This window comes from Mesoplodon densirostris, chromosome 19 (assembly GCF_025265405.1).
Source record: "Mesoplodon densirostris isolate mMesDen1 chromosome 19, mMesDen1 primary haplotype, whole genome shotgun sequence".
Taxonomy (NCBI): domain Eukaryota; kingdom Metazoa; phylum Chordata; class Mammalia; order Artiodactyla; family Ziphiidae; genus Mesoplodon; species Mesoplodon densirostris.
In genome coordinates this window covers 5080812-5092928 of record NC_082679.1, presented here as the reverse complement: position 1 = coordinate 5092928, position 12117 = coordinate 5080812, and the positions used below count along the sequence as shown (strand labels likewise).

Genomic DNA, 12117 nt, shown 5'->3' with positions numbered 1-12117 from the left:
TCCTCGATAAATTAAACAGAGAACAGGCAAACAGTGTGTGACACCTTCCTCTGGCTAGTTATCCAAAGGAAACAAAATCATTATAGTGAGGGAAATATTTGCCCTCCATTGACCATTACTGCATTATTCACAGCAGCCAAGATGTGGGAAGAACCAAATGTTTGTTGACAAGTGAATGGGTGTAGAAAACTTATGTCATCCATAAATTATGACATTATTATGACAAAAAAAGACAGACATTTTTTTGTGGAAAGGAGAAATATCAGACTTATAGAGCCGTAGAGTATAAAGGTTCTTAGGAGGGTTTGGGTAGTGTGGTAACTGGGGAGATGTTGCTCGAAGGATACAACATTCAGTTGTAAATGTGTACAACACATACATCTCATGTACAGCATGCTGACTATAGTGAATCCACTGTGTTATTATGTACTTGGAATTTCCAGAGAGTAATACTTAAGTGTTTAATACTTAAGTAATACTTAAGTGTCAGCACACAGATACAAAGATTACTGTGAGTTGATGGAGTTGAAAGTTACTTTATTGTGATTATTATTGCACAGTGTTTACATGTGTAAAATAACCACATTCGATGACTCATATGTACACCATTCTTACTCATCAATTATACCTCAGTAAAGCTAGGAAAAAAAAGAAAGTGGGGGCTGTGCTGGACTAGGCTTCTGTGGGTGTTGCTCAACACGGGCCTCCCATTAGGTCATTGAGGCATTTTTCATATACATGTTTTGTACCCTTTGACCAGAGGTTTCACTTAATATTGTCGGTGTGGGGTCCAACCTCAGTAATATTTGAGGTGCCCCAGGTGATTCCAATCCGGATGCATCATTGAGCATCAGGATTCTGAGTCCCCCCGTTCCTGAGGGCTGAGATCTGGGCTGAGGCTGAGGGCTCTGCTCTGCGTGGGGATGGATCAGGGCTGGTCTGTGGCCTGCAGGGGATCGTCGGGTCCAGCTGAGGTGCCCGCTGCTGCTGGGTACGTGAGGGCCTCACCAGGAGGGGAGTGTGATCTGAAGGAAAGGGTGGGAAACTCACCTGTTGGTCTCTGTGTGGGAGTTACTGTCCTGAGCCCCTCCTGGGACAGTGGGCAGCAGAGGACTGTCTGTTCCACATGCTGAGGGCTTCCCTGTGTGTGTGGCTGTGACTCAGGAAGGGGGTGTGTCGATTCTGAGCATTAAACAACATCTTTCCAACTTTCAGGGTCAACCTCTAAAGAGTATTGCTACCTGGGTAAGAAGCCCGGAAGAGGAGGAAGAGGAAAAAAAAGGAACCTGGAATGACTCTTTCTCAGGTAAAGTCTTTTTCTCAGTTGATTGTTGTCTGTTCTTCCAGAAATGCCCTTCTTTGGACTCGCACTCTGAGGTATCCTGCCTGACACCTGTACATTCACACTCACCCGGGTCCTTCCCTCAAGGCCTGTCATCTCCACTGAGATCCCGTCTCGCCATGACCCAGTGGCCTGGGACTTGTGAAGAGGCTCCACTGGGCCCAGTCCTGGGCAGGGCTTCACCCCCATGGATTAGAGACGTGCTGTCAGTGCTACTGGGCAGCAGGGATTTTTTAGGGCGCCATCAGGATGCACTGTCTGCTCTCTGTAAACCAGGATAAAGAAGCTGCACATGGAAGTCAGATATTAATATGCACAATACCTGGTAAAATCTGGAAATCATACCAATTATGGGCAATTTGTTCAGACTTTTTTAAGGCAATTAAGCTAAACGAGTAAATCACTCACTTCAAATCTTAATGATTGCGAATGGAATGGAAAGTTCAGAAACAGACATCAGTGGTAGAGGGCGTTTTAGTCCATTAGCAAATTTAGTCTTGAAATCAACCTCAATCTCTGACAGCTGGAAATTCTTCATATCACTTTCATTACCTCCATTCCTCAGAGGTTGTCTTTTTTTTAAAAATAAATTTATTTATTTACTTTTGGCTGCATTGGGTCTTTGCTGCTGCATGTGGGCTTTTCTCTAGCTGCGGCGAGCGGGGGCTACTCTTCGTTGCGGTGCGTGGGCTTCTCATGGTGGTGGCTTCTCTTGTTGCAGAGCATGGGCGCTTGGTGTGTGGGCTTCAGTAGTTGTGGCTTGCAGGCTCTAGAGAGCAGGCTGAGTAGTTGTGGCGCACGGGTTTATTTGCTCTGCGGCATGTGGTATCTTCCTGGACCAGGGCTTCAACCCGTGTGCCCTGCATTGGCAGGTGGATTCTTAACCACTGTGCCACCAGGGAAGCCCCTCAGAGGTTGTCTTTTTACTCTGGGTTGTATCCTATGACACAGAAGTTTTTACCTTTGCTGTAGGTAGATTTACAGCTTCATCTTTTTGCTAACAGATCTAGTTTCTCTGCACCATTTGTTATTGAGGCTGGAGTTTCCCCTTTGCAATCTTGGCATCCTTGTCTATACATTTTATATAAATTCAAAGGCTTATTTTTGATATTCTCATCTGTTCCATTGGTTTATGTGTCTGTGTTTCTGCCAGTACAACATCATCTTGATTACTTTGTAATATGTTTTGACATCCAAATATGACGGCCTCCATCTTCTTTTTCAAGAGTATTTTGGCTCTTTGGGATCCCTTGAGATTCCATATGAATTTTAGTATGATTTTTTCTATTATTGCAAACATTGCCGTTGAAATTTTGATAGGGAGTCCATTGCATCTATAGAGCGCTTTGGGTAATATGGTCATTTTAACAATATTATGTCTTCCAATCCATGAGTACAGGGTATGTTTCTATTTATTTGTATCTCCTTGGACTTCTTTTTGCAGCATTTAGTAGTTTTCAGTATACAAGTCTTGCACCTCCTTCGCTAATTTTTTCCTAAATATTCTGTTCCTTTTGATGCTATAGTAAATTGAATTGTTTTCTAATTTTCTTTGACATTGTTCATTGTATACAGAAATGCAACTGATTTTTGCGTGCTGATGTTTTATGCTCCAGCTTTTGTAAAGTTGTTCTTTGAAATAGTTGTTTTACTGTGGGACCTTTTTAGTTTGTACATATATAACCTTGTCACCTAAAAGAAAAGATCATTTTCCTTCTTTTTCAATTTGAGTAGCTTAGAATTCTCTTTCTTGTCTAATGGCTCTAGCTAGGAAGTTTATTACTTTCTTGAACAGTAGTGCAGAGTGTGCATCTTTCCCCTTTTTTGTTGTAAGCATTTATCAGTGTAGACTTCCATCTTAGTACAGCTTTGGTTACCTGTGATAAATTTGGTATGCTGTGTTTTTATTTTTATTCAGATTTTTTTCCCGTTTGCTTAAAATTTCCTCTTTGACCCACTGCTTCTCTAAGAATGAGGTGCTTAATTTCCACATTAGGGGGATTTTCCTGTTTTCCATCTGCTCTTTATTTCTAGTATCATTTCATTGTGCTTATTTATTTATTTATTTGGCCACTTTGGCTGGTGGGCTCTTAGTTCTCTCACCAGGGATTGAACCTGGGCCCTTGGCGGTGAAAGCATGGAGCCCTAACGACTGGACCGACAGGGAATTCCCAATTTCATTGTGTTTGGAGAAGATATTTTTTTATCATCTCCATCATCTTAAATTTGTTAAGATTTGTTTTGTGGTATAAGGTATGTTCCGTCTTGGAGAATGCTTCACATGTGCTTCCGAAGGATGTGTTTTCCGCTGTTGTTGGGTGGAGCGTTCTGTACATGTCTGTTAGGTACAGTTGTTCTATGGTGTTGTCCAAGTCTTCTGTTTCTTTATTGACCTTTTCGTTTTCACGCGTATGTAAAACTAGAGTATTGAAGTCTCTTACTCACGTTTTGCTCTAGTCTATTTCTTTCTCTATTTCTGTTAATGTTTGCTCCATTTTGCAGGGAGGTCTAATGTTAGATGTATATATATATATTTATAATTGTTTTTTTTTTTTTTTGTGGTATGCGGGCCTCTCACTGTTGTGGCCTCTCCCGTTGCGGAGTACAGGCTCCAGACGCCCAGGCTCAGCAGCCATGGCTCACGGGCCCAGCCATTCCGCGGCATGTGGGATCTTCCCGGACCAGGGCACGAACCCGTGTCCCCTGCATCGGCAGGTGGACTCTCAACCACTGCGCCACCAGGGAAGCCCAGAAGATACCACTCTTAGTGTAGCTTACCTAGATATTAAATATCACTCAGTGTGTAAAATATAATATGTAACACTTCTGCATAGACAATCCATTGTTGAATTTTATTTGTATGTATTTTATGTATTGACTACAAAAGGAAAAAATCCATTGATTGATGGGGGATATCATAATGTTAAGAAAGCCTAAGAAATTAAATTAGAGAATGACAGTTTCCTTCAAATAGCTTTACATGGATCTGTCAGAATATTTACTTCAACTGAATTGATCCTTACTCCCCTGTCCTCTTCTCATTTTGTGTGAAAATAAGAGTCTCCTCAGGGCTCTTTGGTTAAATGTGTTTTCATTTCAGACACAGCTGACCTTCAAGGATGTGGCCATAGAATTCTCTCAGGAGGAGTGGGAATGCCTGGACCCTGCTCAGAGGGTCTTGTACAGGGACGTGATGTTGGAGACCTTCAGGAACCTGGTCTCCCTAGGTGAGGATAATTTCCCTCTAGAAGTTGGGCTCTGCCCTTGGGTATTTTTCCATTTTCTCTTGTGGGCCTCTTGGGAGGCCCTGTTTGCTTGACTGATCCGAAATCCCTATTATCTCAGACATTGGAAAGCTTCATGACGTGGCATCAGGAGTTTAATCCTACCTTTCCTTAGATGATCTCCCCATTTCATGATTTATCAGGGGTTGTTTCAGAGCTTATGTATTCATAAAGCTCAATGGCAAACTTTTAATATACCCACGTTCCTATTTTTCTACTCCTGTGCTTTTGAGTTAGGAGTTCTAGGAAGTGAGCTACATTTCTGCATTTTATACTGTTCCGTGTGCATTCAGAAGGAGGGGGAAAATTGGATGAATTTTTGAAATATTTTTCTAGATTCATTTGTAATCTTCAGTTGAACAAAGAATTAGAGTTCTGGAAATGTCACAGGAAATCACCTTTCTTTCTTCTTGTGTGGAGGGATTTCTGTTTCTCAGCTGAATATTTGACCCACTTTGCAGCAAGAGAAAGAGTGCTGGGCTGTTGAGAGTGATGTGAATGCCTTTGAGCATGTATCAAAGTGTGAACATAGGTCAGATCTCAGAAAGGCCGAGGGGAAACCTCACTATTAATAGTGTTTGGTTAACTCTCCCCTCATCGGAGAGTTCTGTGGGAATACACAAGATAGTTTCTTATTGTGAGCCCTCAGAGGAAATTTTTCTTCTCCCCAACTTACCACGTTGTCCTTCAGCATATATAATGTGTTCTTTTACCCTCCGGTGGTACTGCAGCTCTACCAGAGACAAAGGCAAAGTATTGTGATCTACCACACTGCTGTCTTGTACCTGTGAACTAGTTGTTGCTTGACCTTGAGCAGCATGAGGTGGGATTTTTTTTTTAAGTTTGTTTCTTTTATTTATTTATGGCCGTGTTGGGTCCTCATCTCTGTGCGAGGGCTCTCTCCAGTTGCGGCGAGTGGGGGCCACTCTTCATTGCGGTGTGCGGGCCTCTCACCGTCGCGGCCTCTCCCGTTGCGGAGCACAGGCTCCAGACGCACAGGCTCAGTAGTTGTGGCTCACGGGCCTAGTCGCTCCGCGGCATGCGGGATCCTCCCAGACCAGGGCTCGAACCCGTGTCCCCTGCACCGGCAGGCAGACTCCCAACCACTGCGCCACCAGGGAAGCCCATGAGGTGGGATTTTTAAAGGGGTCTCCTGCGCCCTCATCTCTCCTTCAGGGCATGATTCCACTGGATGCTTAGTTCTCAGTCCACATGGATAAGAGCTGATGCCTCCAGACTAATCCCTGAACCTTTCTTGGTTCCATCCCCATTGGATGTTTTTAGAAGACCCAGACAAGATGGGAAAACACTGGGCTCTTTGATTCCATCTGGCACCTCACAACCTGCATGGAGCTGTCTCAAGTCCTGTCTACTTCTTTGTTCTCCTCTTGCCACACAGTTCAGGGATGTGTGTACTAGCCCTGTTGGTTGGATCTTCTGTTATTGTTACTTAGGAAAACTGTAAGGACAGTGTACAGAGAGATCCTCTTTTAATTTTTTTATTTTGTTTTTATTTTTTATATTTTATTAATTTGGTTTTCCCAGGTCTTAGTTGCGGCAGGAGGGCTCCTTAGTTGTGGCATGCAAATTTTTAGTTGTGGCATGCATGTGGGCTCTTGTTCCCTGCATTGGGAACGCAGAGTTTTAACCACTGCGCCACCAGGGAAGTCCCAAGATCCTCTTTTTAATCCCCAGTCCCTCATGGGGGGAATATGTGCATCTTTCAGGCTTTTTGTTTGGCATCTGTAGGTAGAGTGCATGGTTCCATCTGAAGGTCCTATAATATCTGACAAACATATCTTGTATTTTTTTCACTCGTGTACTGCTCTACCTAGTCTACCTTCCTAATTTTGTATTCTCCTAAGTTTGCATGATTTTGCCTCTGAAACTTGCTTTTGAAATACATAGTCCTGGACTTCCCTGGTGGCACAAAAATAAATAAATAAATAAATAAATTCATTTAAAAAAAAGAAATACATAGTCCTAGGTTCTCAAATTTTATCTTCCCCTTTGGTAATCATAAGTTTGTTTTCTATGTCTGTGAGTCTTTTTATTTTGTAAATAAGTTCATTTGTACCTTTTTTTAATAAGATTCCACATATAAGCCATATCACATGATATTTGGCTTTCTCTGTCTGGCTTACTTCACTTAGTATGATAATCTCTAGGTCCATCCGTGTTGCTTCAAATGGCATTATTTCATTCTTTTTTATGGCTTAGTAATATTCCATGGCATATATATATGACATCTTGTTTATACATTCACCTGTTGATGGACAGTTAGGTTGCTTCCATGTCTTGCCTATTGTAAATAGTGCTGCTATTAACATTGCAGTGTATGTATCTTTTTGAATTAGTGTTTTTGGGTGGTTTTTTAAAATAAATTTATTTTATTTATTTATTTTGGCTGCATTGGATCTTTGTTGCTGCCCATGGGCTTTCTCTAGTTGTGGAGAGCGAGGGCTACTCTTTGTTGAGGTGCACGGGATTTTCACTGCAGTGGCTTCTCTTATTGCGGAGCCTGGGCCCTAGGTGCGCAGGCTTCAGTAGTTGTGGCATGTGGGCTCAGTAGTTGTGGCTCGCGGGCTCTAGAGTGCAGGCTAAGTGGTTGTGGCGCACGGGCTTAGTTGCTCCTCAGCATGTAGGATCTTCCCGGACCAGGGCTTGAACCTGTGTCCCCTGCATTGGCAGGTGGATTCTTAGCCACCGCACCACCAGGGAAGTCCTTGTTGTTTTGATATTAAGTTGTATGAGCTGTTTGTTTATTTTGGAGGTTTAACCCTTTGTCAGTTGCATCATTTGCAAATATGTTCTCCCGTTCTGTGGGTTGTCTTTTCATTTTGCTTATGGCTTCCTTTTCTGTGCAGAGGATTTTGAGTTTAATTAGATCCAATTTCTTTATTTTTGTTTTACTTTCCATTACTCTAGTAGATGGATCCAGAAAGATACGGCTCTGGTTAATGGTAAAGTGTTCTGCCTAGGTTTTCTACTGTTCTGTACTTTTAGAATGTTTTATACTTCTTTATAGGTACATAGTTTTATAAGAGGTATTTAGAAAAATATTTGGTTGATTAAACTGTTTTGTCAAATTCTTCACTTTCTTTGTGCTAGATTACTTTTCCAATTCAAAACTGTCATGTGCTTTGGGGTCATGGTGGAAAAATACACTTTATTTGATAGCTAATACCAGTTTGTTTAATGTGAGTGTTTTTGTCATAGGTTGTTTGAAAATAGGGTGCCCTAAAACAATTAGAATTACCTCTGATCACTTTTTCTTTAGTAAAGAATCCTATTGTTTTTTAAAAAAATTATTTATTTTTATTTTTGGCTGTGTTGGGTCTTTGTTGCTGTGCATGGACTTTCTCTACTTGTGGTAAGCGGGGGCCGCTCTTCATTGTGGTGTGCAGGCTTCTCATTGTGGTGGCTTCTCTTGTTGCAGAGCATGGGCACTAGGCATGCGGGCTCAGTAGTTGCAGCACATGGGCTCAGTAGTTGTGGCTCTCAGGCTCTAGGATGCAGGCTCAGTAGTTGTGGCGCACGGGCTCAGTTGCTCCGTGGCATATGGGATCTTCCTGGACCAGGGCTCAAACCCGTGTCCCCTGCATTGGCAGGCGGATTCTTACCACTGTACCACCAGGGAAGCCCCAAGAATCCTGTTTTTTTTTTTTTGCTTTACTACAGTTTTTAAGATCATTGTAGGTAGTTTCATAACTGTCTTTGAAATAAGTACTATTTTTAGTGTAGTATCATGTATGTAACTTGAAATATTTATTTGTGAATTACAATGCGCTGGATACATATGATTATTTGTATCTTGTAGATATTTCTCGTATACTTGTGATCAAGAAATTACACCTAAAAGCAAACACTGATAGAGAAGAAGTATTCCAAACCATAATGCTGCAAAGACATGAAAGGAATGAAATCAAACATTTTTACTTCAAGGTTGTCCAGGAAAATATTTATGACCTTGAGTCTCAGCAGAGAGCTGAGGTAAGAAATTACAAAGGCGTGACTATAACCCATAACCAAAATCTCCCTGGTAAGAGAGAAGGACACGGTAGAAGTACCGCAGGAGTTGAGCTTATTGAAAACAGCCTTGCCTTAAGCTCTCGGGATGACCTGCATATTTTTAAAAGTGAAGAGAAAATTGATGAGTTTAATCAAGCTGACAAGACTATTAGCCGTAATGCCTCATGTTCACCACTTCAAGGAATTTCTTCTGGTGTCCAAGCCAACATTTCTAATATACATGAGAGTGATTTTATGCATCCCTCATTGCTGACAAAATACCAGAAAGCACCCAGGGAAAGACCTTACAAATGTAATCTGTGTGGCAAAACCTTTCTTCAGGGATCACACCTCAGTAGACATCAGATCATCCATACCAGAGAGAAATTACATAAATGTGATATATGTGAAAAAGTCTTTAGTCGAAATTCAAACCTTATGGTTCATCAGAGAATTCATACTGGAGAGAAACCATACAAATGTAAGGAATGTGGCAAGGTCTTTAGTCGGAAATCAAACCTTGCAGTTCATGAGAGAATTCACACTGGAGAGAAACCTTACAAATGTAGTGAGTGTGGCAAGGTCTTTAATCAAAAACAAATCCTTGCAAGTCATCAGAGAATTCATACTGGAGAGAAACCTTACAAATGCAATGAGTGTGGGAAAACGTTTAGTCAGAGCTCAAAACTCAGGCGTCATCAGATAATCCATACAGCAGAGAAGTTACATAAATGTCATATATGTTGCAAGGCCTTTAGTAGAAATTCAGAGCTTGCAGTTCATCAGAGAATTCATTCTGGAGAGAAACCTTACAAATGTAATGAGTGTGGCAAGATCTTTAGTCCGAAATCAAACCTTGCAGTTCATAAGAGAATTCATACTGGAGAGAAACCTTACAAATGTAACGAGTGCGGCAAGGTCTTTCGTCAAAAAGCCACCCTTGCAAAGCATCAGAGAATTCATAATGGAGAGAAACCTTTCAAAAATAATGAGTGTTGAAAAGACCTTACTGACATCTGAACCTTCACTACACATCAGATAATAAATACAGAGGGGAAACCATATTAATGTGATATATATGGGAAGGTCCTCATTCAAAACTGACAGTTTAAATTCATGGGAGATTCATAGTGGGAGGAAACATGCACATTCACGCCTGTGGCAAAACCTCACTTAGCATCAGATAAGCCATATTGGACAGTAATCGTAGAAATGTCATAAATGTCTCATAGTTTTTAGTCAAAATTTGTACCTTAAGGTGCACCAAAAAATTCATACTGGAGAGAAACCTTTCAAATATAATGAGTATGGCAAATCATTTATTGTACTTTGAAGTCTAACTTACTGTCAGGTAATCCATATTGGTGAGGGACTTTAAGCCAGGGTTTTAACAAGTGTCCACATCTTAGCTTCATTGGAAAAGTCATACTGGAGAAATACCAGGTAAATGTATTTAGTTTGACCAGGGCTTTAGGCAACAAATTCATTCACCAAATAATTCATTCTGGAGATTATTACCTCACAAATGCACTGAATGGGAAAAACCTTTACTCGGCGCTCACATTTCATTAATCATCAGATAATCTATGCGCAACAGGACATTACAGATGTACTGAATATGGCAAAGCTTTTTGGTTGTGCCTTAAACTGAGGGTTCACCAAATACTTTATACTTTAAAATGCAATAGGGACTTCCCTGGTAGGGCAGTGGTTAAGAATACACCTGCCAATGCAGGGGACACAGGTTTGAGCCCTGGTCCGGGGAGATCGCACATGCCACAGAGTAACTAAGCCAGTGCGCCACAACTACTGAGCCTGCGCTCTAGAGCCCGCAAGCAACAACTACTAAGCCTGTGAACCACCACTACTGAAGCCCGTGTGCCTAGAGCCCTGTGCTCTGCAACAAGAGAAGTCACCACAATGAGAAGCCCGCTCACCACAGCGAAGAATAGCCCCCACTTGCTGCATCTAGAGCAGCTAGAGAAAGCCCGCGCACAGCAATGAAGACCCAATGCAGCCAAAAAAAAAAAAAAAGTAAATAAAATGCAATAAATATGGCAATGTTTCAAATTATTACTTACTTGTTGCTAGATATCAGAATATTTATCCTGGAGAGAAACCACACAGATGTAATAAAATTTAATTACTTTCCTTATGACCCTGGTTGAATCCTGCTTCTTTTACCAACACAGTTTTATCCTGTCTTGGTGCTTTACAATAAACGCTAAGAATGCACCATTAGGCTGTCAGGGTGGAAAGAAGCTATAACAATTTCTTTCGAATATGGAATCAAACAACATATAATTTGGGGATTATATACTCATAATTTGTACTTGATTATTCCCTCCACTCTATTCCAGAATATTCAGATGGCTGTAATGCAAGTCACATAGCAGTTTATTTCAAACTCTGAATTTTATTGACGTGCAAAAATTGAACAGGGTAAATTTAAAGATCTGATTGGTTGTATTGAATGATTCATGAATTGGGCAGTATCCCACCTAGAAATTAAAGAGGTCCTAAACGGTGCTGTACAAATTGGAAGGCTTTTATATGCAGTAAATAAATATGGCAATGTTTCAAATTATTACTTACTTGTTGCTAGATATCAGAATATTTATCCTGGAGAGAAACCACACAGATGTAATAAAATTTAATTACTTTCCTTATGACCCTGGTTGAATCCTGTTTCTTTTACCAACACAGTTTTATCCTGTCTTGGTGCTTTACAATAAACGCTAAGAATGCACCATTAGGCTGTCAGGGTGGAAAGAAGCTATAACAATTTCTTTCGAATATGGAATCAACATATAATTTGGGGATTATATACTCATAATTTGTACTTGATTATTCCCTCCACTCTATTCCAGAATATTCAGATGGCTATAATGCAAGTCACATAGCAGTTTATTTCAAACTCTGAATTTTATTGACGTGCAAAAATTGAACAGGGTAAATTTAAAGATCTGATTGGTTGTATTGAATGATTCATGAATTGGGCAGTATCCCACCTAGAAATTAAAGAGGTCCTAAACGGTGCTGTACAAATTGGAAGGCTTTTATATGCAGTAACTTGGTGGGATAAGAATGTTATTAGTAAAAGAAAAGGTTCTTTCAGGCAAGGTTACCTTTTTTGGGGGAAAGTAGCATCAAAGTCTTAGTCTTATCCTGCAGATTACCTCACTAGTGTTCGGGAAATTCCAGAGTGATTGGTTTAAGGTGACATTCCTGCAAGGGGTGAAACTGCAATTACTTCTTGGTTTTCTGTCTTGGGGGCAAGTGACCCCACCTTGTGAATGTGTAACCTCATCCCTATTCATGAATATGTGGTGTATGAATGTATTTCTTCGTGATCTTTTTTGTGCCCAGTAAATCTAACATCGTGCACCTTGATTTATATGAAGGAAAAATAGGAATATAGAAGCACATAAAAAATATTAGAAAAATTTTAAATCATCCAGTTTCACTTTTGTCCTTGAA

The 12117-nt window shown here is 40.7% G+C and overlaps 1 protein-coding gene across 1 annotated transcript in view; it reads left to right on the top strand.

The window, feature by feature from the left end:
• The window catches only part of LOC132480775 (zinc finger protein 160-like), a 70850-nt gene extending 61147 nt beyond the window's left edge, over positions 1–9703 (top strand). The window contains 1 exon segment of the mRNA XM_060085200.1: positions 8940–9703. Within this exon segment, the coding sequence (XP_059941183.1) occupies positions 8940–9636 (697 nt within the window). The 3' untranslated portion in view covers positions 9637–9703.
• The last annotated feature ends 2414 nt before the right edge of the window (positions 9704–12117 follow it).